This window comes from Engraulis encrasicolus, chromosome 17, assembly GCF_034702125.1.
Source record: "Engraulis encrasicolus isolate BLACKSEA-1 chromosome 17, IST_EnEncr_1.0, whole genome shotgun sequence".
In the NCBI taxonomy this organism is placed as follows: domain Eukaryota; kingdom Metazoa; phylum Chordata; class Actinopteri; order Clupeiformes; family Engraulidae; genus Engraulis; species Engraulis encrasicolus.
The window spans coordinates 13,414,707-13,439,331 of record NC_085873.1 but is presented as its reverse complement, the minus strand read 5'-3'; the positions used below and the strand labels follow the sequence as shown (position 1 = coordinate 13,439,331).

Sequence of the window (24,625 nt, the reverse complement as noted above, 5' to 3'; positions counted from 1 at the left end):
CAATGTTGACCCTGTTGGTCAACAAACTGTCACCTTTAGACATGATGCCAATAAAAATCATTCAGATTCTTTTTTTGTTGCGGAAATTTAAGAGGATTGTAATCATGGTGGACTAAATCTCCTGACGGCTTGCGTTACTGACATTGGCTTCAGCTGAGTCCTTGACATCAGTATTTGGTTGGCTGCAAGTGAAGGCTTTGCACCTGACAACCAGAAAGGTTGCATCTTTAAACCCTCAAGGTGATGACTAAACCTGTAAAGGACTCTGCTGCCTTCTTCAATATGTCAGTAAGACTGTACTTTCAGGGATCATTTCTATAGTTTTTGACTTGGAAATGTGTTTCGAAAGTGTTGCGTCTCGCTACTCACGATGATGAGCTGTGATGTCTCTCTCTTAGCGGGAATCGGAAAGAAATTAAGCTGTTTAGCTCAAGCTCTTTCATTGATGACCATTCCTGTCTTCCGTCTGGGGTTGGGAGGAGAGAGGCATTATCAGAGTGAAGCTGATAGTGTGAAGAATAATGGCAAACTCTCTGAGTGTAGAACCTTACACTTCTGGTTTATTGTACAACAGAACTCTGTTCCCCTTTTTAGGCAATCTGTAGACTGTAGTGTCACCCGCTCGTCCATCCACACGCAAGTCTATGGATCTCAAAACTTTTCCTCAATGTTGACCCTGTTGGTCAAAAAACTGTCACCTTTAGAAATGATGCCGATAAAAATCATTCAGATTATTTTTTTGTTGCGGAAATTTAAGAGGATTGTAATCATGGTGGACTAAATCTCCTGACGGCTTGCGTTACTGACATTGGCTTCACCTGAGTCCTTGACATCAGTATTTGGTTGGCTGCAAGTGAAGGGCTTGCACCTGACAACCAGAAAGGTTGCATCTTTAAAGCCTCAAGGTGATGACTAAACCTGTAAAGGACTCTGCTGCCTTCTTCAATATGTCAGTAAGACTGTACTTTCAGGGATCATTTCTATAGTTTTTGACTTGGAAATGTGTTTCGAAAGTGTTGCGTCTCGCTACTCACGATGATGAGCTGTGATGTCTCTCTCTTAGCGGGAATCGGAAAGAAATTAAGCTGTTTAGCTCAAGCTCTTTCATTGATGACCATTCCTGTCTTCCGTCTGGGGTTGGGAGGAGAGAGGCATTATCAGAGTGAAGCTGATAGTGTGAAGAATAATGGCAAACTCTCTGAGTGTAGAACCTTACACTTCTGGTTTATTGTACAACAGAACTCTGTTCCCCTTTTTAGGCAATCTGTAGACTGTAGTGTCACCCACTCGTCCATCCACACGCAAGTCTATGGATCTCAAAACTTTTCCTCAATGTTGACCCTGTTGGTCAACAAACTGTCACCTGTAGACATGATGCCAATAAAAATCATTCAGATTCTTTTTTTGTTGCGGAAATTTAATAGGATTGTAATCATGGTGGACTAAATCTCCTGACGGCTTGCGTTACTGACATTGGCTTCAGCTGAGTCCTTGACATCAGTATTTGGTTGGCTGCAAGTGAAGGCTTTGCACCTGACAACCAGAAAGGTTGCATCTTTAAACCCTCAAGGTGATGACTAAACCTGTAAAGGACTCTGCTGCCTTCTTCAATATGTCAGTAAGACTGTACTTTCAGGGATCATTTCTATAGTTTTTGACTTGGAAATGTGTTTCGAAAGTGTTGCGTCTCGCTACTCACGATGATGAGCTGTGATGTCTCTCTCTTAGCGGGAATCGGAAAGAAATTAAGCTGTTTAGCTCAAGCTCTTTCATTGATGACCATTCCTGTCTTCCGTCTGGGGTTGGGAGGAGAGAGGCATTATCAGAGTGAAGCTGATAGTGTGAAGAATAATGGCAAACTCTCTGAGTGTAGAACCTTACACTTCTGGTTTATTGTACAACAGAACTCTGTTCCCCTTTTTAGGCAATCTGTAGACTGTAGTGTCACCCACTCGTCCATCCACACGCAAGTCTATGGATCTCAAAACTTTTCCTCAATGTTGACCCTGTTGGTCAACAAACTGTCACCTGTAGACATGATGCCAATAAAAATCATGCAGATTATTTTTTTGTTGCGGAAATTTAAGAGGATTGTAATCATGGTGGACTAAATCTCCTGACGGCTTGCGTTACTGACATTGGCTTCAGCTGAGTCCTTGACATCAGTATTTGGTTGGCTGCAAGTGAAGGCTTTGCACCTGACAACCAGAAAGGTTGCATCTTTAAACCCTCAAGGTGATGACTAAACCTGTAAAGGACTCTGCTGCCTTCTTCAATATGTCAGTAAGACTGTACTTTCAGGGATCATTTCTATAGTTTTTGACTTGGAAATGTGTTTCGAAAGTGTTGCGTCTCGCTACTCACGATGATGAGCTGTGATGTCTCTCTCTTAGCGGGAATCGGAAAGAAATTAAGCTGTTTAGCTCAAGCTCTTTCATTGATGACCATTCCTGTCTTCCGTCTGGGGTTGGGAGGAGAGAGGCATTATCAGAGTGAAGCTGATAGTGTGAAGAATAATGGCAAACTCTCTGAGTGTAGAACCTTACACTTCTGGTTTATTGTACAACAGAACTCTGTTCCCCTTTTTAGGCAATCTGTAGACTGTAGTGTCACCCACTCGTCCATCCACACGCAAGTCTATGGATCTCAAAACTTTTCCTCAATGTTGACCCTGTTGGTCAACAAACTGTCACCTGTAGACATGATGCCAATAAAAATCATGCAGATTATTTTTTTGTTGCGGAAATTTAAGAGGATTGTAATCATGGTGGACTAAATCTCCTGACGGCTTGCGTTACTGACATTGGCTTCAGCTGAGTCCTTGACATCAGTATTTGGTTGGCTGCAAGTGAAGGCTTTGCACCTGACAACCAGAAAGGTTGCATCTTTAAACCCTCAAGGTGATGACTAAACCTGTAAAGGACTCTGCTGCCTTCTTCAATATGTCAGTAAGACTGTACTTTCAGGGATCATTTCTATAGTTTTTGACTTGGAAATGTGTTTCGAAAGTGTTGCGTCTCGCTACTCACGATGATGAGCTGTGATGTCTCTCTCTTAGCGGGAATCGGAAAGAAATTAAGCTGTTTAGCTCAAGCTCTTTCATTGATGACCATTCCTGTCTTCCGTCTGGGGTTGGGAGGAGAGAGGCATTATCAGAGTGAAGCTGATAGTGTGAAGAATAATGGCAAACTCTCTGAGTGTAGAACCTTACACTTCTGGTTTATTGTACAACAGAACTCTGTTCCCCTTTTTAGGCAATCTGTAGACTGTAGTGTCACCCACTCGTCCATCCACACGCAAGTCTATGGATCTCAAAACTTTTCCTCAATGTTGACCCTGTTGGTCAACAAACTGTAACCTGTAGACATGATGCCAATAAAAATCATTCAGATTCTTTTTTTGTTGCGGAAATTTAAGAGGATTGTAATCATGGTGGACTAAATCTCCTGACGGCTTGCGTTACTGACATTGGCTTCAGCTGAGTCCTTGACATCAGTATTTGGTTGGCTGCAAGTGAAGGCTTTGCACCTGACAACCAGAAAGGTTGCATCTTTAAACCCTCAAGGTGATGACTAAACCTGTAAAGGACTCTGCTGCCTTCTTCAATATGTCAGTAAGACTGTACTTTCAGGGATCATTTCTATAGTTTTTGACTTGGAAATGTGTTTCGAAAGTGTTGCGTCTCGCTACTCACGATGATGAGCTGTGATGTCTCTCTCTTAGCGGGAATCGGAAAGAAATTAAGCTGTTTAGCTCAAGCTCTTTCATTGATGACCATTCCTGTCTTCCGTCTGGGGTTGGGAGGAGAGAGGCATTATCAGAGTGAAGCTGATAGTGTGAAGAATAATGGCAAACTCTCTGAGTGTAGAACCTTACACTTCTGGTTTATTGTACAACAGAACTCTGTTCCCCTTTTTAGGCAATCTGTAGACTGTAGTGTCACCCACTCGTCCATCCACACGCAAGTCTATGGATCTCAAAACTTTTCCTCAATGTTGACCCTGTTGGTCAACAAACTGTGACCTTTAGACATGATGCCAATAAAAATCATTCAGATTCTTTTTTTGTTGCGGAAATTTAAGAGGATTGTAATCATGGTGGACTAAATCTCCTGACGGCTTGCGTTACTGACATTGGCTTCAGCTGAGTCCTTGACATCAGTATTTGGTTGGCTGCAAGTGAAGGCTTTGCACCTGACAACCAGAAAGGTTGCATCTTTAAACCCTCAAGGTGATGACTAAACCTGTAAAGGACTCTGCTGCCTTCTTCAATATGTCAGTAAGACTGTACTTTCAGGGATCATTTCTATAGTTTTTGACTTGGAAATGTGTTTCGAAAGTGTTGCGTCTCGCTACTCACGATGATGAGCTGTGATGTCTCTCTCTTAGCGGGAATCGGAAAGAAATTAAGCTGTTTAGCTCAAGCTCTTTCATTGATGACCATTCCTGTCTTCCGTCTGGGGTTGGGAGGAGAGAGGCATTATCAGAGTGAAGCTGATAGTGTGAAGAATAATGGCAAACTCTCTGAGTGTAGAACCTTACACTTCTGGTTTATTGTACAACAGAACTCTGTTCCCCTTTTTAGGCAATCTGTAGACTGTAGTGTCACCCACTCGTCCATCCACACGCAAGTCTATGGATCTCAAAACTTTTCCTCAATGTTGACCCTGTTGGTCAACAAACTGTCACCTGTAGACATGATGCCAATAAAAATCATGCAGATTATTTTTTTGTTGCGGAAATTTAAGAGGATTGTAATCATGGTGGACTAAATCTCCTGACGGCTTGCGTTACTGACATTGGCTTCAGCTGAGTCCTTGACATCAGTATTTGGTTGGCTGCAAGTGAAGGCTTTGCACCTGACAACCAGAAAGGTTGCATCTTTAAACCCTCAAGGTGATGACTAAACCTGTAAAGGACTCTGCTGCCTTCTTCAATATGTCAGTAAGACTGTACTTTCAGGGATCATTTCTATAGTTTTTGACTTGGAAATGTGTTTCGAAAGTGTTGCGTCTCGCTACTCACGATGATGAGCTGTGATGTCTCTCTCTTAGCGGGAATCGGAAAGAAATTAAGCTGTTTAGCTCAAGCTCTTTCATTGATGACCATTCCTGTCTTCCGTCTGGGGTTGGGAGGAGAGAGGCATTATCAGAGTGAAGCTGATAGTGTGAAGAATAATGGCAAACTCTCTGAGTGTAGAACCTTACACTTCTGGTTTATTGTACAACAGAACTCTGTTCCCCTTTTTAGGCAATCTGTAGACTGTAGTGTCACCCACTCGTCCATCCACACGCAAGTCTATGGATCTCAAAACTTTTCCTCAATGTTGACCCTGTTGGTCAACAAACTGTCACCTGTAGACATGATGCCAATAAAAATCATTCAGATTCTTTTTTTGTTGCGGAAATTTAATAGGATTGTAATCATGGTGGACTAAATCTCCTGACGGCTTGCGTTACTGACATTGGCTTCAGCTGAGTCCTTGACATCAGTATTTGGTTGGCTGCAAGTGAAGGCTTTGCACCTGACAACCAGAAAGGTTGCATCTTTAAACCCTCAAGGTGATGACTAAACCTGTAAAGGACTCTGCTGCCTTCTTCAATATGTCAGTAAGACTGTACTTTCAGGGATCATTTCTATAGTTTTTGACTTGGAAATGTGTTTCGAAAGTGTTGCGTCTCGCTACTCACGATGATGAGCTGTGATGTCTCTCTCTTAGCGGGAATCGGAAAGAAATTAAGCTGTTTAGCTCAAGCTCTTTCATTGATGACCATTCCTGTCTTCCGTCTGGGGTTGGGAGGAGAGAGGCATTATCAGAGTGAAGCTGATAGTGTGAAGAATAATGGCAAACTCTCTGAGTGTAGAACCTTACACTTCTGGTTTATTGTACAACAGAACTCTGTTCCCCTTTTTAGGCAATCTGTAGACTGTAGTGTCACCCACTCGTCCATCCACACGCAAGTCTATGGATCTCAAAACTTTTCCTCAATGTTGACCCTGTTGGTCAACAAACTGTCACCTGTAGACATGATGCCAATAAAAATCATTCAGATTCTTTTTTTGTTGCGGAAATTTAATAGGATTGTAATCATGGTGGACTAAATCTCCTGACGGCTTGCGTTACTGACATTGGCTTCAGCTGAGTCCTTGACATCAGTATTTGGTTGGCTGCAAGTGAAGGCTTTGCACCTGACAACCAGAAAGGTTGCATCTTTAAACCCTCAAGGTGATGACTAAACCTGTAAAGGACTCTGCTGCCTTCTTCAATATGTCAGTAAGACTGTACTTTCAGGGATCATTTCTATAGTTTTTGACTTGGAAATGTGTTTCGAAAGTGTTGCGTCTCGCTACTCACGATGATGAGCTGTGATGTCTCTCTCTTAGCGGGAATCGGAAAGAAATTAAGCTGTTTAGCTCAAGCTCTTTCATTGATGACCATTCCTGTCTTCCGTCTGGGGTTGGGAGGAGAGAGGCATTATCAGAGTGAAGCTGATAGTGTGAAGAATAATGGCAAACTCTCTGAGTGTAGAACCTTACACTTCTGGTTTATTGTACAACAGAACTCTGTTCCCCTTTTTAGGCAATCTGTAGACTGTAGTGTCACCCACTCGTCCATCCACACGCAAGTCTATGGATCTCAAAACTTTTCCTCAATGTTGACCCTGTTGGTCAACAAACTGTCACCTGTAGACATGATGCCAATAAAAATCATTCAGATTCTTTTTTTGTTGCGGAAATTTAATAGGATTGTAATCATGGTGGACTAAATCTCCTGACGGCTTGCGTTACTGACATTGGCTTCAGCTGAGTCCTTGACATCAGTATTTGGTTGGCTGCAAGTGAAGGCTTTGCACCTGACAACCAGAAAGGTTGCATCTTTAAACCCTCAAGGTGATGACTAAACCTGTAAAGGACTCTGCTGCCTTCTTCAATATGTCAGTAAGACTGTACTTTCAGGGATCATTTCTATAGTTTTTGACTTGGAAATGTGTTTCGAAAGTGTTGCGTCTCGCTACTCACGATGATGAGCTGTGATGTCTCTCTCTTAGCGGGAATCGGAAAGAAATTAAGCTGTTTAGCTCAAGCTCTTTCATTGATGACCATTCCTGTCTTCCGTCTGGGGTTGGGAGGAGAGAGGCATTATCAGAGTGAAGCTGATAGTGTGAAGAATAATGGCAAACTCTCTGAGTGTAGAACCTTACACTTCTGGTTTATTGTACAACAGAACTCTGTTCCCCTTTTTAGGCAATCTGTAGACTGTAGTGTCACCCACTCGTCCATCCACACGCAAGTCTATGGATCTCAAAACTTTTCCTCAATGTTGACCCTGTTGGTCAACAAACTGTCACCTTTAGACATGATGCCAATAAAAATCATTCAGATTCTTTTTTGTTGCGGAAATTTAAGAGGATTGTAATCATGGTGGACTAAATCTCCTGACGGCTTGCGTTACTGACATTGGCTTCAGCTGAGTCCTTGACATCAGTATTTGGTTGGCTGCAAGTGAAGGCTTTGCACCTGACAACCAGAAAGGTTGCATCTTTAAACCCTCAAGGTGATGACTAAACCTGTAAAGGACTCTGCTGCCTTCTTCAATATGTCAGTAAGACTGTACTTTCAGGGATCATTTCTATAGTTTTTGACTTGGAAATGTGTTTCGAAAGTGTTGCGTCTCGCTACTCACGATGATGAGCTGTGATGTCTCTCTCTTAGCGGGAATCGGAAAGAAATTAAGCTGTTTAGCTCAAGCTCTTTCATTGATGACCATTCCTGTCTTCCGTCTGGGGTTGGGAGGAGAGAGGCATTATCAGAGTGAAGCTGATAGTGTGAAGAATAATGGCAAACTCTCTGAGTGTAGAACCTTACACTTCTGGTTTATTGTACAACAGAACTCTGTTCCCCTTTTTAGGCAATCTGTAGACTGTAGTGTCACCCACTCGTCCATCCACACGCAAGTCTATGGATCTCAAAACTTTTCCTCAATGTTGACCCTGTTGGTCAACAAACTGTCACCTGTAGACATGATGCCAATAAAAATCATGCAGATTATTTTTTTGTTGCGGAAATTTAAGAGGATTGTAATCATGGTGGACTAAATCTCCTGACGGCTTGCGTTACTGACATTGGCTTCAGCTGAGTCCTTGACATCAGTATTTGGTTGGCTGCAAGTGAAGGCTTTGCACCTGACAACCAGAAAGGTTGCATCTTTAAACCCTCAAGGTGATGACTAAACCTGTAAAGGACTCTGCTGCCTTCTTCAATATGTCAGTAAGACTGTACTTTCAGGGATCATTTCTATAGTTTTTGACTTGGAAATGTGTTTCGAAAGTGTTGCGTCTCGCTACTCACGATGATGAGCTGTGATGTCTCTCTCTTAGCGGGAATCGGAAAGAAATTAAGCTGTTTAGCTCAAGCTCTTTCATTGATGACCATTCCTGTCTTCCGTCTGGGGTTGGGAGGAGAGAGGCATTATCAGAGTGAAGCTGATAGTGTGAAGAATAATGGCAAACTCTCTGAGTGTAGAACCTTACACTTCTGGTTTATTGTACAACAGAACTCTGTTCCCCTTTTTAGGCAATCTGTAGACTGTAGTGTCACCCACTCGTCCATCCACACGCAAGTCTATGGATCTCAAAACTTTTCCTCAATGTTGACCCTGTTGGTCAACAAACTGTCACCTGTAGACATGATGCCAATAAAAATCATTCAGATTCTTTTTTTGTTGCGGAAATTTAATAGGATTGTAATCATGGTGGACTAAATCTCCTGACGGCTTGCGTTACTGACATTGGCTTCAGCTGAGTCCTTGACATCAGTATTTGGTTGGCTGCAAGTGAAGGCTTTGCACCTGACAACCAGAAAGGTTGCATCTTTAAACCCTCAAGGTGATGACTAAACCTGTAAAGGACTCTGCTGCCTTCTTCAATATGTCAGTAAGACTGTACTTTCAGGGATCATTTCTATAGTTTTTGACTTGGAAATGTGTTTCGAAAGTGTTGCGTCTCGCTACTCACGATGATGAGCTGTGATGTCTCTCTCTTAGCGGGAATCGGAAAGAAATTAAGCTGTTTAGCTCAAGCTCTTTCATTGATGACCATTCCTGTCTTCCGTCTGGGGTTGGGAGGAGAGAGGCATTATCAGAGTGAAGCTGATAGTGTGAAGAATAATGGCAAACTCTCTGAGTGTAGAACCTTACACTTCTGGTTTATTGTACAACAGAACTCTGTTCCCCTTTTTAGGCAATCTGTAGACTGTAGTGTCACCCACTCGTCCATCCACACGCAAGTCTATGGATCTCAAAACTTTTCCTCAATGTTGACCCTGTTGGTCAACAAACTGTCACCTGTAGACATGATGCCAATAAAAATCATTCAGATTCTTTTTTTGTTGCGGAAATTTAATAGGATTGTAATCATGGTGGACTAAATCTCCTGACGGCTTGCGTTACTGACATTGGCTTCAGCTGAGTCCTTGACATCAGTATTTGGTTGGCTGCAAGTGAAGGCTTTGCACCTGACAACCAGAAAGGTTGCATCTTTAAACCCTCAAGGTGATGACTAAACCTGTAAAGGACTCTGCTGCCTTCTTCAATATGTCAGTAAGACTGTACTTTCAGGGATCATTTCTATAGTTTTTGACTTGGAAATGTGTTTCGAAAGTGTTGCGTCTCGCTACTCACGATGATGAGCTGTGATGTCTCTCTCTTAGCGGGAATCGGAAAGAAATTAAGCTGTTTAGCTCAAGCTCTTTCATTGATGACCATTCCTGTCTTCCGTCTGGGGTTGGGAGGAGAGAGGCATTATCAGAGTGAAGCTGATAGTGTGAAGAATAATGGCAAACTCTCTGAGTGTAGAACCTTACACTTCTGGTTTATTGTACAACAGAACTCTGTTCCCCTTTTTAGGCAATCTGTAGACTGTAGTGTCACCCACTCGTCCATCCACACGCAAGTCTATGGATCTCAAAACTTTTCCTCAATGTTGACCCTGTTGGTCAACAAACTGTCACCTTTAGAAATGATGCCGATAAAAATCATTCAGATTCTTTTTTTGTTGCGGAAATTTAAGAGGATTGTAATCATGGTGGACTAAATCTCCTGACGGCTTGCGTTACTGACATTGGCTTCAGCTGAGTCCTTGACATCAGTATTTGGTTGGCTGCAAGTGAAGGCTTTGCACCTGACAACCAGAAAGGTTGCATCTTTAAACCCTCAAGGTGATGACTAAACCTGTAAAGGACTCTGCTGCCTTCTTCAATATGTCAGTAAGACTGTACTTTCAGGGATCATTTCTATAGTTTTTGACTTGGAAATGTGTTTCGAAAGTGTTGCGTCTCGCTACTCACGATGATGAGCTGTGATGTCTCTCTCTTAGCGGGAATCGGAAAGAAATTAAGCTGTTTAGCTCAAGCTCTTTCATTGATGACCATTCCTGTCTTCCGTCTGGGGTTGGGAGGAGAGAGGCATTATCAGAGTGAAGCTGATAGTGTGAAGAATAATGGCAAACTCTCTGAGTGTAGAACCTTACACTTCTGGTTTATTGTACAACAGAACTCTGTTCCCCTTTTTAGGCAATCTGTAGACTGTAGTGTCACCCACTCGTCCATCCACACGCAAGTCTATGGATCTCAAAACTTTTCCTCAATGTTGACCCTGTTGGTCAACAAACTGTCACCTGTAGACATGATGCCAATAAAAATCATGCAGATTATTTTTTTGTTGCGGAAATTTAAGAGGATTGTAATCATGGTGGACTAAATCTCCTGACGGCTTGCGTTACTGACATTGGCTTCAGCTGAGTCCTTGACATCAGTATTTGGTTGGCTGCAAGTGAAGGCTTTGCACCTGACAACCAGAAAGGTTGCATCTTTAAACCCTCAAGGTGATGACTAAACCTGTAAAGGACTCTGCTGCCTTCTTCAATATGTCAGTAAGACTGTACTTTCAGGGATCATTTCTATAGTTTTTGACTTGGAAATGTGTTTCGAAAGTGTTGCGTCTCGCTACTCACGATGATGAGCTGTGATGTCTCTCTCTTAGCGGGAATCGGAAAGAAATTAAGCTGTTTAGCTCAAGCTCTTTCATTGATGACCATTCCTGTCTTCCGTCTGGGGTTGGGAGGAGAGAGGCATTATCAGAGTGAAGCTGATAGTGTGAAGAATAATGGCAAACTCTCTGAGTGTAGAACCTTACACTTCTGGTTTATTGTACAACAGAACTCTGTTCCCCTTTTTAGGCAATCTGTAGACTGTAGTGTCACCCACTCGTCCATCCACACGCAAGTCTATGGATCTCAAAACTTTTCCTCAATGTTGACCCTGTTGGTCAACAAACTGTCACCTGTAGACATGATGCCAATAAAAATCATGCAGATTATTTTTTTGTTGCGGAAATTTAAGAGGATTGTAATCATGGTGGACTAAATCTCCTGACGGCTTGCGTTACTGACATTGGCTTCAGCTGAGTCCTTGACATCAGTATTTGGTTGGCTGCAAGTGAAGGCTTTGCACCTGACAACCAGAAAGGTTGCATCTTTAAACCCTCAAGGTGATGACTAAACCTGTAAAGGACTCTGCTGCCTTCTTCAATATGTCAGTAAGACTGTACTTTCAGGGATCATTTCTATAGTTTTTGACTTGGAAATGTGTTTCGAAAGTGTTGCGTCTCGCTACTCACGATGATGAGCTGTGATGTCTCTCTCTTAGCGGGAATCGGAAAGAAATTAAGCTGTTTAGCTCAAGCTCTTTCATTGATGACCATTCCTGTCTTCCGTCTGGGGTTGGGAGGAGAGAGGCATTATCAGAGTGAAGCTGATAGTGTGAAGAATAATGGCAAACTCTCTGAGTGTAGAACCTTACACTTCTGGTTTATTGTACAACAGAACTCTGTTCCCCTTTTTAGGCAATCTGTAGACTGTAGTGTCACCCACTCGTCCATCCACACGCAAGTCTATGGATCTCAAAACTTTTCCTCAATGTTGACCCTGTTGGTCAACAAACTGTCACCTGTAGACATGATGCCAATAAAAATCATTCAGATTCTTTTTTTGTTGCGGAAATTTAAGAGGATTGTAATCATGGTGGACTAAATCTCCTGACGGCTTGCGTTACTGACATTGGCTTCAGCTGAGTCCTTGACATCAGTATTTGGTTGGCTGCAAGTGAAGGCTTTGCACCTGACAACCAGAAAGGTTGCATCTTTAAACCCTCAAGGTGATGACTAAACCTGTAAAGGACTCTGCTGCCTTCTTCAATATGTCAGTAAGACTGTACTTTCAGGGATCATTTCTATAGTTTTTGACTTGGAAATGTGTTTCGAAAGTGTTGCGTCTCGCTACTCACGATGATGAGCTGTGATGTCTCTCTCTTAGCGGGAATCGGAAAGAAATTAAGCTGTTTAGCTCAAGCTCTTTCATTGATGACCATTCCTGTCTTCCGTCTGGGGTTGGGAGGAGAGAGGCATTATCAGAGTGAAGCTGATAGTGTGAAGAATAATGGCAAACTCTCTGAGTGTAGAACCTTACACTTCTGGTTTATTGTATAAGAGAACTCTGTTCCCCTTTTTAGGCAATCTGTAGCCTGTAGTGTCACCCACTCGTCCATCCACACGCAAGTCTATGGATCTCAAAACCTTTCCTCAATGTTGACCCTGTTGGTCAACAAACTGTCACCTGTAGACATGATGCCGATAAAAATCATGCAGATTATTTTTTTGTTGCGGAAATTGAAGAGGATTGTAATCATGGTGGAATAAATCTCCTGACGGCTTGCGTTACTGACATTGGCTTCAGCTGAGTCCTTGACATCAGTATTCGGTTGGCTGCAAGTGAAGGCTTTGCACCTGACAACCAGAAAGGTTGCATCTTCAAACCCTCAAGGTGATGACTAAACCTGTAAAGGACTCTGCTGCCTTCTTCAATATGTCAGTAAGACTGTACTTTCAGGGATCATTTCTATAGTTTTTGACTTGGAAATGTGTTTCGAAAGTGTTGCGTCTCGCTACTCACGATGATGAGCTGTGATGTCTCTCTCTTAGCGGGAATCGGAAAGAAATTAAGCTGTTTAGCTCAAGCTCTTTCATTGATGACCATTCCTGTCTTCCGTCTGGGGTTGGGAGGAGAGAGGCATTATCAGAGTGAAGCTGATAGTGTGAAGAATAATGGCAAACTCTCTGAGTGTAGAACCTTACACTTCTGGTTTATTGTACAACAGAACTCTGTTCCCCTTTTTAGGCAATCTGTAGACTGTAGTGTCACCCACTCGTCCATCCACACGCAAGTCTATGGATCTCAAAACTTTTCCTCAATGTTGACCCTGTTGGTCAACAAACTGTCACCTGTAGACATGATGCCAATAAAAATCATTCAGATTCTTTTTTTGTTGCGGAAATTTAATAGGATTGTAATCATGGTGGACTAAATCTCCTGACGGCTTGCGTTACTGACATTGGCTTCAGCTGAGTCCTTGACATCAGTATTTGGTTGGCTGCAAGTGAAGGCTTTGCACCTGACAACCAGAAAGGTTGCATCTTTAAACCCTCAAGGTGATGACTAAACCTGTAAAGGACTCTGCTGCCTTCTTCAATATGTCAGTAAGACTGTACTTTCAGGGATCATTTCTATAGTTTTTGACTTGGAAATGTGTTTCGAAAGTGTTGCGTCTCGCTACTCACGATGATGAGCTGTGATGTCTCTCTCTTAGCGGGAATCGGAAAGAAATTAAGCTGTTTAGCTCAAGCTCTTTCATTGATGACCATTCCTGTCTTCCGTCTGGGGTTGGGAGGAGAGAGGCATTATCAGAGTGAAGCTGATAGTGTGAAGAATAATGGCAAACTCTCTGAGTGTAGAACCTTACACTTCTGGTTTATTGTACAACAGAACTCTGTTCCCCTTTTTAGGCAATCTGTAGACTGTAGTGTCACCCACTCGTCCATCCACACGCAAGTCTATGGATCTCAAAACTTTTCCTCAATGTTGACCCTGTTGGTCAACAAACTGTCACCTGTAGACATGATGCCAATAAAAATCATTCAGATTCTTTTTTTGTTGCGGAAATTTAATAGGATTGTAATCATGGTGGACTAAATCTCCTGACGGCTTGCGTTACTGACATTGGCTTCAGCTGAGTCCTTGACATCAGTATTTGGTTGGCTGCAAGTGAAGGCTTTGCACCTGACAACCAGAAAGGTTGCATCTTTAAACCCTCAAGGTGATGACTAAACCTGTAAAGGACTCTGCTGCCTTCTTCAATATGTCAGTAAGACTGTACTTTCAGGGATCATTTCTATAGTTTTTGACTTGGAAATGTGTTTCGAAAGTGTTGCGTCTCGCTACTCACGATGATGAGCTGTGATGTCTCTCTCTTAGCGGGAATCGGAAAGAAATTAAGCTGTTTAGCTCAAGCTCTTTCATTGATGACCATTCCTGTCTTCCGTCTGGGGTTGGGAGGAGAGAGGCATTATCAGAGTGAAGCTGATAGTGTGAAGAATAATGGCAAACTCTCTGAGTGTAGAACCTTACACTTCTGGTTTATTGTACAACAGAACTCTGTTCCCCTTTTTAGGCAATCTGTAGACTGTAGTGTCACCCACTCGTCCATCCACACGCAAGTCTATGGATCTCAAAACCTTTCCTCAATGTTGACCCTGTTGGTCAACAAACTGTCACCTGTAGACATGATGCCAATAAAAATCATGCAGATTCTTTTTTTGTTGCGGAAATTAATAGGATTGTAATCATGGTGGACTAAATCTCCTGACGGCTTGCGTTACTGACATTGGCTTCAGCTGAGTCCTTGACATCAGTATTTGGTTGGCTGCAAGTGAAGGCTTTGCACCTGACAACCAGAAAGGTTGCATCTTTAAACCCTCAAGGTGATGACTAAACCTGTAAAGGACTCTGCTGCCTTCTTCAATATGTCAGTAAGACTGTACTTTCAGGGATCATTTCTATAGTTTTTGACTTGGAAATGTGTTTCGAAAGTGTTGCGTCTCGCTACTCACGATGATGAGCTGTGATGTCTCTCTCTTAGCGGGAATCGGAAAGAAATTAAGCTGTTTAGCTCAAGCTCTTTCATTGATGACCATTCCTGTCTTCCGTCTGGGGTTGGGAGGAGAGAGGCATTATCAGAGTGAAGCTGATAGTGTGAAGAATAATGGCAAACTCTCTGAGTGTAGAACCTTACACTTCTGGTTTATTGTACAACAGAACTCTGTTCCCCTTTTTAGGCAATCTGTAGACTGTAGTGTCACCCACTCGTCCATCCACACGCAAGTCTATGGATCTCAAAACTTTTCCTCAATGTTGACCCTGTTGGTCAACAAACTGTCACCTGTAGACATGATGCCAATAAAAATCATGCAGATTATTTTTTTGTTGCGGAAATTTAAGAGGATTGTAATCATGGTGGACTAAATCTCCTGACGGCTTGCGTTACTGACATTGGCTTCAGCTGAGTCCTTGACATCAGTATTTGGTTGGCTGCAAGTGAAGGCTTTGCACCTGACAACCAGAAAGGTTGCATCTTTAAACCCTCAAGGTGATGACTAAACCTGTAAAGGACTCTGCTGCCTTCTTCAATATGTCAGTAAGACTGTACTTTCAGGGATCATTTCTATAGTTTTTGACTTGGAAATGTGTTTCGAAAGTGTTGCGTCTCGCTACTCACGATGATGAGCTGTGATGTCTCTCTCTTAGCGGGAATCGGAAAGAAATTAAGCTGTTTAGCTCAAGCTCTTTCATTGATGACCATTCCTGTCTTCCGTCTGGGGTTGGGAGGAGAGAGGCATTATCAGAGTGAAGCTGATAGTGTGAAGAATAATGGCAAACTCTCTGAGTGTAGAACCTTACACTTCTGGTTTATTGTACAACAGAACTCTGTTCCCCTTTTTAGGCAATCTGTAGACTGTAGTGTCACCCACTCGTCCATCCACACGCAAGTCTATGGATCTCAAAACTTTTCCTCAATGTTGACCCTGTTGGTCAACAAACTGTCACCTGTAGACATGATGCCAATAAAAATCATGCAGATTATTTTTTTGTTGCGGAAATTTAAGAGGATTGTAATCATGGTGGACTAAATCTCCTGACGGCTTGCGTTACTGACATTGGCTTCAGCTGAGTCCTTGACATCAGTATTTGGTTGGCTGCAAGTGAAGGCTTTGCACCTGACAACCAGAAAGGTTGCATCTTTAAAACCCTCAAGGTGATGACTAAACCTGTAAAGGACTCTGCTGCCTTCTTCAATATGTCAGTAAGACTGTACTTTCAGGGATCATTTCTATAGTTTTTGACTTGGAAATGTGTTTCGAAAGTGTTGCGTCTCGCTACTCACGATGATGAGCTGTGATGTCTCTCTCTTAGCGGGAATCGGAAAGAAATTAAGCTGTTTAGCTCAAGCTCTTTCATTGATGACCATTCCTGTCTTCCGTCTGGGGTTGGGAGGAGAGAGGCATTATCAGAGTGAAGCTGATAGTGTGAAGAATAATGGCAAACTCTCCTAGTGTAGAACCTTACACTTCTGGTTTATTGTACAACAGAACTCTGTTCCCCTTTTTAGGAAATCTGTAGACTGTAGTGTCACCCACTCGTCCATCCACACGCAAGTCTATGGATCTCAAAACTTTTCCTCAATGTTGACCCTGTTGGTCAACAAACTGTCACCTTTAGACATGATGCCAATAAAAATCATTCAGATTCTTTTTTTGTTGCGGAAATTTAAGAGGATTGTAATCATGGTGGACTAAATCTCCTGACGGCTTGCGTTACTGACATTGGCTTCAGCTGAGTCCTTGACATCAGTATTTGGTTGGCTGCAAGTGAAGGCTTTGCACCTGACAACCAGAAAGGTTGCATCTTTAAACCCTCAAGGTGATGACTAAACCTGTAAAGGACTCTGCTGCCTTCTTCAATATGTCAGTAAGACTGTACTTTCAGGGATCATTTCTATAGTTTTTGACTTGGAAATGTGTTTCGAAAGTGTTGCGTCTCGCTACTCACGATGATGAGCTGTGATGTCTCTCTCTTAGCGGGAATCGGAAAGAAATTAAGCTGTTTAGCGCAAGCTCTTTCATTGATGACCATTCCTGTCTTCCGTCTGGGGTTGGGAGGAGAGAGGCATTATCAGAGTGAAGCTGATAGTGTGAAGAATAATGGCAAACTCTCTGAGTGTAGAACCTTACACTTCTGGTTTATTGTATAAGAGAACTCTGTTCCCCTTTTTAGGAAATCTGTAGACTGTAGTGTCACCCACTCGTCCATCCACACGCAAGTCTATGGATCTCAAAACCTTTCCTCAATGTTGACCCTGTTGGTCAAGAAACTGTCACCTGGGAGTCACGTGGGATCGACAAGGAAGATGGCTGCGTAGTTTGAGTTGTCCTGAACCCCGTCGAAATTAATCCAAAATAATCCGTATTTTCTCCACAATTTTTGGAGTATTTTGTTTGCGCAGTAGTCAGTATTAAACGCTCGGTCTGTACATCGCCTTAAATGCGAAAGAAGATGTCATCAACTTCGAAATACTTTAAGCCCGTCACACGAGGGAAAGGGCCAGCAGCTGCTACAGAACCTGATGGAGCTAGCCCAACGCAGGATACAATGTCACACAAAGTGTGGGGTTCGGACACCAGCATAAATTAGTTACCACTGTTGGAAGAATGGAAGAGCCAAGATAAAATTCGGTTTACAAATTTATTGCTATAACAAAAAACTAAAATGCCCGGGCAATAACATATAAAAAAAACCCACAAATAAATACCCCACGGAACCACCCCCCGAAGTTCAGTCGGCTTTGTCCATAAAAGAATGCAAGAGCGGCAACAGTTCAAAGTGTCCAAAATCGCACGAGTCTCTATTGTACTTGAGCCAGAGGGAGCGCGCACAGTCCACGAAACGATAGCCCAGCAACCAGCTGAGCGTCGGATGAAGCTGATCGAGCCTACTACCGCTCCCGCAAGCCGCCTTCAGTTCCAGAGAGGCGGGTCCGCTGGTGCGTGTTGGGCCGCTTCTGCAGCAGCGTGTGACTCTGGCAGGAAGGCTCCCACTACGGCAGAAAACAGCCCTTGATCAGTGATATATCGGCAGCAGACACACACAAGCACAGTAATGGCAAGGCAGGCAGGCAAGGCCGGGTACTTAACTTGGGTTGGTGCGTTAGTTGACTCCGCCAACCACTTCAGTCCAGAACGTCTCGACCGGCCAGCTGCCTCGGCGTTTCTGTCGTTGCTGGAGTCGGTCCTTTCCACCCGCACCTCGCTGCCTTCTGCTTCGTCTGCCGGCCTCCCTCTCTTCCGCACCTGCACACCTATTAGTTAATTCAGTCAATCAGTTGTTTCAGCGCCGCGTCGCTCATTAGAGGGGAGAGTCAGCTGTGATGATAATCAGCTGATGGTGGTAATCAGCTGGTTGCACGCAATTGTAGACCCACAACTAAAAAACGCAATGTCCTATAAATTATAATTTTCACGGCAAACAAGGCACAGCAAGTCATAAACAAAATACAGAAAACACAGCAAAAGGAATTCCCACTGCAAACCAAAACACACCATATAAATAAGGATGAAAACACAGCACACACTAAGGGTCAACAATTACATAAAACCATGCTTAGGGGAGCTTACTTTTGACATTACCCCCCCCTCTTTAATGGAGGTCGTCCCGACCATCTATTGGCAGCGGTACCTGGCAGGTGGTAGGCCTAAGTTTGTTCTTTGGGAACGCCGCACACCGGGGTCGTCTAAGTCATTGGGCAGGGGGGCCTGTACCCTGGGGGAATCAGGTGGAGGAGTCAATGCGGGTACCCTGACAATCTCGGCTGGCTGTGGGTGGGTAACAGTTAGTCTTGGCAGCCACCATGTGGGAGGGGGTATGGTATGAGGCTGATCAACAGTCCTGGGCTCTGGATCATCTGGTACCTGGTGGTCCTGCAACAAATTCAAGGGGCAAGGTCGAAGGTTATTGCGGTGTACAGTGCGGGTAGGACCATCTTTACCTTCAGGGCGGAGGACATAAACTGGATGGTGTTCTCGCAGCTGGCTGACCACCACATATGGTTCAGGGGACCACTTGTAGTTCAGCTTTCCTCTGTCCCTTCTGCGGAAGTTACGAATGAGTACTCGCTCCCCGGGCAACAAGGTTGCTGGTTTGGCCCGCCTGTTGTATCTCGTTTGATCTAGCTCTTGTCTATGCTGGGTTCGGGTCTGGACCGTTTGATACGCATGGCTGAGTGCTTCTTGGTGTTTCTTTACCCACCCAGTCAAGGTGTGGGAACCTGCCACCGGCTGCAACCCAGTCGCCCAGTCAACAGGGAGTCTGGCATGTCGCCCAAAGACCACGTAATGGGGAGTCACCCCAGTGGTGCTGTGAGTGGTGCTATTGTATGCTTGGACTAGGGCAGGTAGCTGGTTGGGCCACTGGGAATGTTCAGTTTCGGTCAGAGAGTTAAGCAGTCCTAGCAGAGTCTGATTGAATCTCTCACATGCACCATTACCCTGGGGATGGTAAGGGGTAGTGCGACTCTTTTGACAGCCATATAGTTGGCAAAGCTCCTTCACAAGGGACGACTCAAAGGCTGCACCCCGGTCGGTGAGGATTCGCTCGGGACAGCCGAAGACTTGAATCAGGTGCCTATATATGGCTTGGGCAGTCGTACTGGCTGACTGGTCTCTGGTGGGTACTGCAACAGCATATTTGGAAAATAGGTCAGTCATGACTAAAATGTATGGGTACCTGTCCTCTTGTCGCCCCAGTGAAAGGTAGTCCATGCCAACGACCTCAAACGGGTAGGTAGTTGTGATTGAGACCAAGGGGGCTCTTACTTCGGGGCCAGTTTTGGTCAGGACACAGTGGGGGCAGGTTGCAGTCCATTCCTTCACATCTTGGGTCATCCCTGGCCAGTAGCAGCGCAGTTGTAGGGTTTTCAGGGTCCTGTCCGCACTAGGATGGCCCATGCTCTGATGGTAGGCCTCCCATATCTCCTTGGCAGCCTTCTCCGGGATGATGACTTGGAAGCTCTCCACAGCACCGGCCTCCTGATGCAGCTTTCCGAGGACCACATCTCGGACTACCATCTGGTCCCATTCTCTACACAGCTGCTTTGCATATGGGGACAAAGGGTCGCTTGACTCTGCTGGTCGCACCTGTTGCTCCTTCCATCGCCGCATCTGTTTCAGCACTGGGTCTTGTTCCTGTCGTTCTGCCCAGGTCCGGTGGTCGTCTGCAGCTACCTGGTTGACGTGGGTAGGTGTGGTGTTGTCCCCATGTTCCCGCCAGGACAAGCAATCCGCATTTCCGTTGTGGGCCCCTGGGCGGTATTTCAAAGTGTACTTGAAGTTGGCCAGCTGCGCCACCCAACGTTGCTCAACTGCGCCCAGGCGAGCAGTGTCCAGGTGCACCAAGGGATTGTTGTCTGTAAACACAGTAAATTCAGCGCCATACAGATAATCTTTGAATTTTTCAGTGACTGCCCATTTCAGGCCAAGTAACTCCAACTTAAATGAACTGTAATTCTGATCATTACGCTCAGTTGGTTGCAGACTCCTACTGGCATATGCAATTACTCTTTCTTGGCCACCTTGCACTTGGGCCAGCACGGCTCCAAGACCCTCAAAACTGGCATCAGTGTACAGTCTGAATGGTTGAGTGAAGTCTGCATAAGCCAGTATAGGCGCACTAAGCAAGGCTTCTTTAAGCTGTTCAAAAGCTTGCTGGCAGGACGGTGACCATTCAATGGAGGCCGTCTTGTTGTGAGTGGCAGTGCCACGGGTGAGGGCATGCAAAGGGGCAGCTATTTTTGAGAATGCAGGTATGAACCGGCGGTAATAGCCAGCAAAGCCAAGGAAAGATCTCACCTGCTTCATATTCTGAGGGATTGGCCAGTCTCTCACGGCTTCAGTTTTAGCTGGATCAGTGGCTACCCCTTCCTCACTGATGACATGCCCAAGGTAGGTTACCTGGCGCTGGAAGAGGTGGCACTTGGTGGGCTGCAGTTTCAGGCCATGCTGGTGGAGGCGCTGGAAGACCTCTTCTAGGTGCTGTAGATGGCTATTGAAGTCAGGAGAGAATATTACCACATCATCCAAATAAATGAGCAAATAGTCATTCACTAGGTTGCCTAGGCAACGCTGCATCAGTCTTTGGAATGTGGCGGGAGCATTACATAGTCCAAATGGCATCCTATTGAACTCATACAAGCCACAAGGGGTCGTGAAGGCAGTCTTTTCTCTGTCTGAGGGGTGCATCTCTACCTGCCAATAGCCACTCGCTAAATCCAGCGTGGAGTACCATTTTGCAGCTTTAAGGCCAGTCAAACACTCCTCTATACGGGGCAATGGGTAAGCGTCTTTGTGGGTGAGTGAGTTTAACTTTCTATAATCTACACAAAATCGCCAGCTTCCATCTTTCTTTTTCACAAGCACAATAGGGGCGGCCCAAGGGCTTGCACTCTCACTCACCACACCGCTGTCCAGCATGTTCTGCAGTAGGGCTCTCAGCTCTGTATAAAGGCTTGGTGGAACTGGACGATACCTCTCCCGGCTTGGGGCTGCAGAGCCGGTTGGTATTTGGTGTTTAACGATGCCAGTACAACCAAAGTCTTCATCATGGCGGGCGAATACTTGAGCCCATTTCCGTAGTAGGTCAGTCATCTCTCCTTGTTGTGTAGCGGTCAACCCCCCTCCCTGCAAGGACAACACAGGATGTGAAGCAGTGACATCATTTTCCCCAGTGATCCCAATTTGCCTCACCTCTACCTCCACAACGTCAGTCGCTACACTGTGGATGATCAGCTCCCGCTCTCCTTGGATATCGGATGGTTCCACTTCAGTCACCTCTGCCAAAGGCTGCCGCTGTGGGACCCACAACCGGGTAGGGGTTGGGATTGCATACACGACAGGCCACTTGGCCGCCCTGTAGAGTGGTCACCGTGCGGGCCACACACCAATCCAAGGGAGGGGTTCTACGATCACACTACAGGACTGATTAAGGGGGTAGTCAGGTACCTGTGTCCACATGATCATTTCAGACTGGGGTGGGATGACCACTGGTGGTTGTTTGGGCGACTTTGCTATGCCCTGGAAGTGTGGAGCTGGGGGCTTAGTGGTAATCCTGTGGCACTCTGTGAATGCCTTGGACCAGGCTTGGCCTTCGAGTAGTGGTATGGTGGCCTTGAAGGCAGACAGTCCAGGGTGGCTTCCCTGCGCAAGAGCAGACCACACAGGTTTAATAATGTTCATCCCCAGTATCCCCTGTTCTGGCCCCAGGCAATCATCATTCACTATAATTACCCCCTTACTGGGGACATGGATACTTCCCACCATACAGTCAACCAGCACATAGCCCACATAGGGGATCTTCAGGCCATTGGCTGCGCGAAGCGTCAACCAGGGGGTCTCATCAACATTTGTCAGGCAGGTGTTTTCAAGATATTTCTTAAACAGTCGTTGGCTCAACAGGGTTACCTGCGAACCAGTGTCAAGCACAAAAGGTATACACTGTCCATTCATTTTTATGTTAACATATGGGCACTCACCGATCAACGCAGACTTGTGTTGCACTATGGGCTCTGTGTCCTGGGTGACTACCCCCACTACTTGGCCCTCAGCCGTAGGGGAACTTAAAAATCCCGCCTTCCTGATGGTCGGTGGGGACAATGGCGCTGCACATGTCCTGCTTCGCCACACGCTCGACAGATGGGGCGGCCCTGCGCATCCCACTGGTAGGAGGGTGCAGCTGTCTGCCGCTCTCGAATCTGCCCTGCTGGTGCTCGAGCCGTGCGATCTCTGGGAGGGGCCCGAGGTGCTGGGGGCACTTCCCTAGTGGCCAACTGTGCTTTCATTTCCTCCATGAGGTCAGCTGACAATGCCTTCATCTGTTCCTTCATTTCACCTATTAGCCCCTGTCGCAGATCCTCACGAATCTGGTCCTTCCATGACTCTAGGTCTGCTTTAGTGTCTCTGTTTGTGGGGGCGGTGACTCTATGAGAGAAGGTGCCATCTTCTTCCTCCTGTAAATCGCGTTCTAGGGCCCGTGCTTCGCTGCAGACGGTGGCAAAGGTCATGGTTGCATCTCTCCGGATCTGCCGGCTCAGTTCTTGTTTAATAGGCCCTGTGCGCAGGCCCACCATTAGCTGATCTAGTAAGAAGTCATCCCTCTGTTCCGTGCCGGCTGTGTCTTGTTCTCGCCATCTAGAGAAAAGTTCTCGCAATCTTAGTATAAATGCATTTACATTTTCATCACTTCGTTGTTTACAATTAAAAAAATTTGCCCTCAACTTTGCCTTAGTAGTTGGTTTGGAATAAAGTTTTTTTAGTGCTTCAAGAACTTTCTGTCCAGTATTCTTATTTTCGGATTCAACAAGATGTAGCTCTCGCTTTGCCTCTCCTTCCAGGGCACCTAGCAGGAAGTCTGCTTGCTGTTCTGGATTTAGTCCTTGGGCCCTTAGCATCACCTCCACCTGACCCCGCCATTCTTCAAATTTAGATTTATCCCCATCAAATTTTGGAATCCAAGCGGCTCCCATAAACCATGGCATAATAAACTGTGCCGTAATTGGTTGGTTGCTAGTACCACCTTGTGGAGCAGATTGGTTACTACTACTTTCTCGTGGCTCGCTCATTTTCCAACAGTGGGCTGGTTTCCTGCACGACTACGCCAGTAAAATATGTCACACAAAGTGTGGGGTTCGGACACCAGCATAAATTAGTTACCACTGTTGGAAGAATGGAAGAGCCAAGATAAAATTCGGTTTACAAATGTATTGCTATAACAAAAGACTAAAATGCCCGGGCAATAACATATAAAAAAAAATACAAATAAATACCCCACAGAACCACCCCCCCGAAGTTCAGTCGGCTTTGTCCATAAAAGAATGCAAGAGCGGCAACAGTTCAAAGTGTCCAAAATCGCACAAGTCTCTAATGTACTTGAGCCAGAGGGAGCGCGCACAGTCCACGAAACGATAGCCCAGCAACCAGCTGAGCGTCGGATGAAGCTGATCGAGCCTACTACCGCTCCCGCAAGCCGCCTTCAGTTCCAGAGAGGCGGGTCCGCTGGTGCGCGTTGGGCCGCTTCTGCAGCAGCGTGTGACTCTGGCAGGAAGGCTCCCACTACGGCAGAAAACAGCCCTTGATCAGTGATATATCGGCAGCAGACACACACAAGCACAGTAATGGCAAGGCAGGCAGGCAAGGCCGGGTACTTAACTTGGGTTGGTGCGTTAGTTGACTCCGCCAACCACTTCAGTCCAGAACGTCTCGACCGGCCAGCTGCCTCGGCGTTTCTGTCGTTGCTGGAGTCGGTCCTTTCCACCCGCACCTCGCTGCCTTCTGCTTCGTCTGCCGGCCTCCCTCTCTTCCGCACCTGCACACCTATTAGTTAATTCAGTCAATCAGTTGTTTCAGCGCCGCGTCGCTCATTAGAGGGGAGAGTCAGCTGTGATGATAATCAGCTGATGGTGGTAATCAGCTGGTTGCACGCAATTGTAGACACACAACTAAAAAACGCAATGTCCTATAAATTATAATTTTCACGGCAAACAAGGCACAGCAAGTCATAAACAAAATACAGAAAACACAGCAAAAGGAATTCCCACTGCAAACCAAACACACACCATAAATAAAAGGATGAAAACAC

At 45.1% G+C, this 24,625-nt stretch overlaps 1 protein-coding gene and 26 non-coding genes across 27 annotated transcripts in view; all 27 read left to right on the top strand.

The window, feature by feature from the left end:
- The first annotated feature begins 290 nt into the window (after nt 1-290).
- Nucleotides 291-502, top strand: LOC134468103 (small nucleolar RNA U3). The gene has a single exon (XR_010038740.1). It is a non-coding gene; the product is annotated as a small nucleolar RNA U3 (small nucleolar RNA).
- Nucleotides 503-955: 453 nt separating this feature from the next.
- LOC134468102 (small nucleolar RNA U3) lies at nt 956-1,167 on the top strand. The gene has a single exon (XR_010038739.1). It is a non-coding gene; the product is annotated as a small nucleolar RNA U3 (small nucleolar RNA).
- Nucleotides 1,168-1,620: 453 nt separating this feature from the next.
- LOC134468101 (small nucleolar RNA U3) lies at nt 1,621-1,832 on the top strand. Its single transcript, XR_010038738.1, has one exon. It is a non-coding gene; the product is annotated as a small nucleolar RNA U3 (small nucleolar RNA).
- A 453-nt stretch (nt 1,833-2,285) lies between these two features.
- On the top strand, nt 2,286-2,497 carry LOC134468099 (small nucleolar RNA U3). The gene has a single exon (XR_010038737.1). It is a non-coding gene; the product is annotated as a small nucleolar RNA U3 (small nucleolar RNA).
- A 453-nt stretch (nt 2,498-2,950) lies between these two features.
- LOC134468097 (small nucleolar RNA U3) lies at nt 2,951-3,162 on the top strand. The gene has a single exon (XR_010038735.1). It is a non-coding gene; the product is annotated as a small nucleolar RNA U3 (small nucleolar RNA).
- A 453-nt stretch (nt 3,163-3,615) lies between these two features.
- LOC134468096 (small nucleolar RNA U3) lies at nt 3,616-3,827 on the top strand. The gene has a single exon (XR_010038734.1). It is a non-coding gene; the product is annotated as a small nucleolar RNA U3 (small nucleolar RNA).
- A 453-nt stretch (nt 3,828-4,280) lies between these two features.
- On the top strand, nt 4,281-4,492 carry LOC134468095 (small nucleolar RNA U3). Its single transcript, XR_010038733.1, has one exon. It is a non-coding gene; the product is annotated as a small nucleolar RNA U3 (small nucleolar RNA).
- A 453-nt stretch (nt 4,493-4,945) lies between these two features.
- On the top strand, nt 4,946-5,157 carry LOC134468094 (small nucleolar RNA U3). The gene has a single exon (XR_010038732.1). It is a non-coding gene; the product is annotated as a small nucleolar RNA U3 (small nucleolar RNA).
- Nucleotides 5,158-5,610: 453 nt separating this feature from the next.
- On the top strand, nt 5,611-5,822 carry LOC134468093 (small nucleolar RNA U3). The gene has a single exon (XR_010038731.1). It is a non-coding gene; the product is annotated as a small nucleolar RNA U3 (small nucleolar RNA).
- A 453-nt stretch (nt 5,823-6,275) lies between these two features.
- LOC134468092 (small nucleolar RNA U3) lies at nt 6,276-6,487 on the top strand. The gene has a single exon (XR_010038730.1). It is a non-coding gene; the product is annotated as a small nucleolar RNA U3 (small nucleolar RNA).
- A 453-nt stretch (nt 6,488-6,940) lies between these two features.
- On the top strand, nt 6,941-7,152 carry LOC134468091 (small nucleolar RNA U3). Its single transcript, XR_010038729.1, has one exon. It is a non-coding gene; the product is annotated as a small nucleolar RNA U3 (small nucleolar RNA).
- Nucleotides 7,153-7,604: 452 nt separating this feature from the next.
- On the top strand, nt 7,605-7,816 carry LOC134468090 (small nucleolar RNA U3). The gene has a single exon (XR_010038728.1). It is a non-coding gene; the product is annotated as a small nucleolar RNA U3 (small nucleolar RNA).
- Nucleotides 7,817-8,269: 453 nt separating this feature from the next.
- LOC134468088 (small nucleolar RNA U3) lies at nt 8,270-8,481 on the top strand. Its single transcript, XR_010038727.1, has one exon. It is a non-coding gene; the product is annotated as a small nucleolar RNA U3 (small nucleolar RNA).
- A 453-nt stretch (nt 8,482-8,934) lies between these two features.
- On the top strand, nt 8,935-9,146 carry LOC134468087 (small nucleolar RNA U3). Its single transcript, XR_010038726.1, has one exon. It is a non-coding gene; the product is annotated as a small nucleolar RNA U3 (small nucleolar RNA).
- A 453-nt stretch (nt 9,147-9,599) lies between these two features.
- LOC134468085 (small nucleolar RNA U3) lies at nt 9,600-9,811 on the top strand. The gene has a single exon (XR_010038724.1). It is a non-coding gene; the product is annotated as a small nucleolar RNA U3 (small nucleolar RNA).
- A 453-nt stretch (nt 9,812-10,264) lies between these two features.
- LOC134468084 (small nucleolar RNA U3) lies at nt 10,265-10,476 on the top strand. The gene has a single exon (XR_010038723.1). It is a non-coding gene; the product is annotated as a small nucleolar RNA U3 (small nucleolar RNA).
- Nucleotides 10,477-10,929: 453 nt separating this feature from the next.
- Nucleotides 10,930-11,141, top strand: LOC134468083 (small nucleolar RNA U3). Its single transcript, XR_010038722.1, has one exon. It is a non-coding gene; the product is annotated as a small nucleolar RNA U3 (small nucleolar RNA).
- Nucleotides 11,142-11,594: 453 nt separating this feature from the next.
- Nucleotides 11,595-11,806, top strand: LOC134468082 (small nucleolar RNA U3). The gene has a single exon (XR_010038721.1). It is a non-coding gene; the product is annotated as a small nucleolar RNA U3 (small nucleolar RNA).
- Nucleotides 11,807-12,259: 453 nt separating this feature from the next.
- Nucleotides 12,260-12,471, top strand: LOC134468081 (small nucleolar RNA U3). Its single transcript, XR_010038720.1, has one exon. It is a non-coding gene; the product is annotated as a small nucleolar RNA U3 (small nucleolar RNA).
- Nucleotides 12,472-12,924: 453 nt separating this feature from the next.
- On the top strand, nt 12,925-13,136 carry LOC134468080 (small nucleolar RNA U3). The gene has a single exon (XR_010038719.1). It is a non-coding gene; the product is annotated as a small nucleolar RNA U3 (small nucleolar RNA).
- Nucleotides 13,137-13,589: 453 nt separating this feature from the next.
- Nucleotides 13,590-13,801, top strand: LOC134468079 (small nucleolar RNA U3). The gene has a single exon (XR_010038718.1). It is a non-coding gene; the product is annotated as a small nucleolar RNA U3 (small nucleolar RNA).
- A 453-nt stretch (nt 13,802-14,254) lies between these two features.
- LOC134468078 (small nucleolar RNA U3) lies at nt 14,255-14,466 on the top strand. Its single transcript, XR_010038717.1, has one exon. It is a non-coding gene; the product is annotated as a small nucleolar RNA U3 (small nucleolar RNA).
- Nucleotides 14,467-14,918: 452 nt separating this feature from the next.
- LOC134468077 (small nucleolar RNA U3) lies at nt 14,919-15,130 on the top strand. Its single transcript, XR_010038716.1, has one exon. It is a non-coding gene; the product is annotated as a small nucleolar RNA U3 (small nucleolar RNA).
- Nucleotides 15,131-15,583: 453 nt separating this feature from the next.
- On the top strand, nt 15,584-15,795 carry LOC134468076 (small nucleolar RNA U3). Its single transcript, XR_010038715.1, has one exon. It is a non-coding gene; the product is annotated as a small nucleolar RNA U3 (small nucleolar RNA).
- A 454-nt stretch (nt 15,796-16,249) lies between these two features.
- LOC134468074 (small nucleolar RNA U3) lies at nt 16,250-16,461 on the top strand. Its single transcript, XR_010038713.1, has one exon. It is a non-coding gene; the product is annotated as a small nucleolar RNA U3 (small nucleolar RNA).
- Nucleotides 16,462-16,914: 453 nt separating this feature from the next.
- On the top strand, nt 16,915-17,126 carry LOC134468109 (small nucleolar RNA U3). Its single transcript, XR_010038746.1, has one exon. It is a non-coding gene; the product is annotated as a small nucleolar RNA U3 (small nucleolar RNA).
- A 6,735-nt stretch (nt 17,127-23,861) lies between these two features.
- The window catches only part of btbd17a (BTB (POZ) domain containing 17a), a 38,375-nt gene continuing 37,611 nt past the window's right edge, over nt 23,862-24,625 (top strand). Inside the window, exon 1 of the mRNA XM_063221416.1 lies at nt 23,862-24,045. Within this exon, the coding sequence (XP_063077486.1) occupies nt 23,862-24,045 (184 nt within the window). The remainder of the gene's footprint in view (nt 24,046-24,625) is intronic.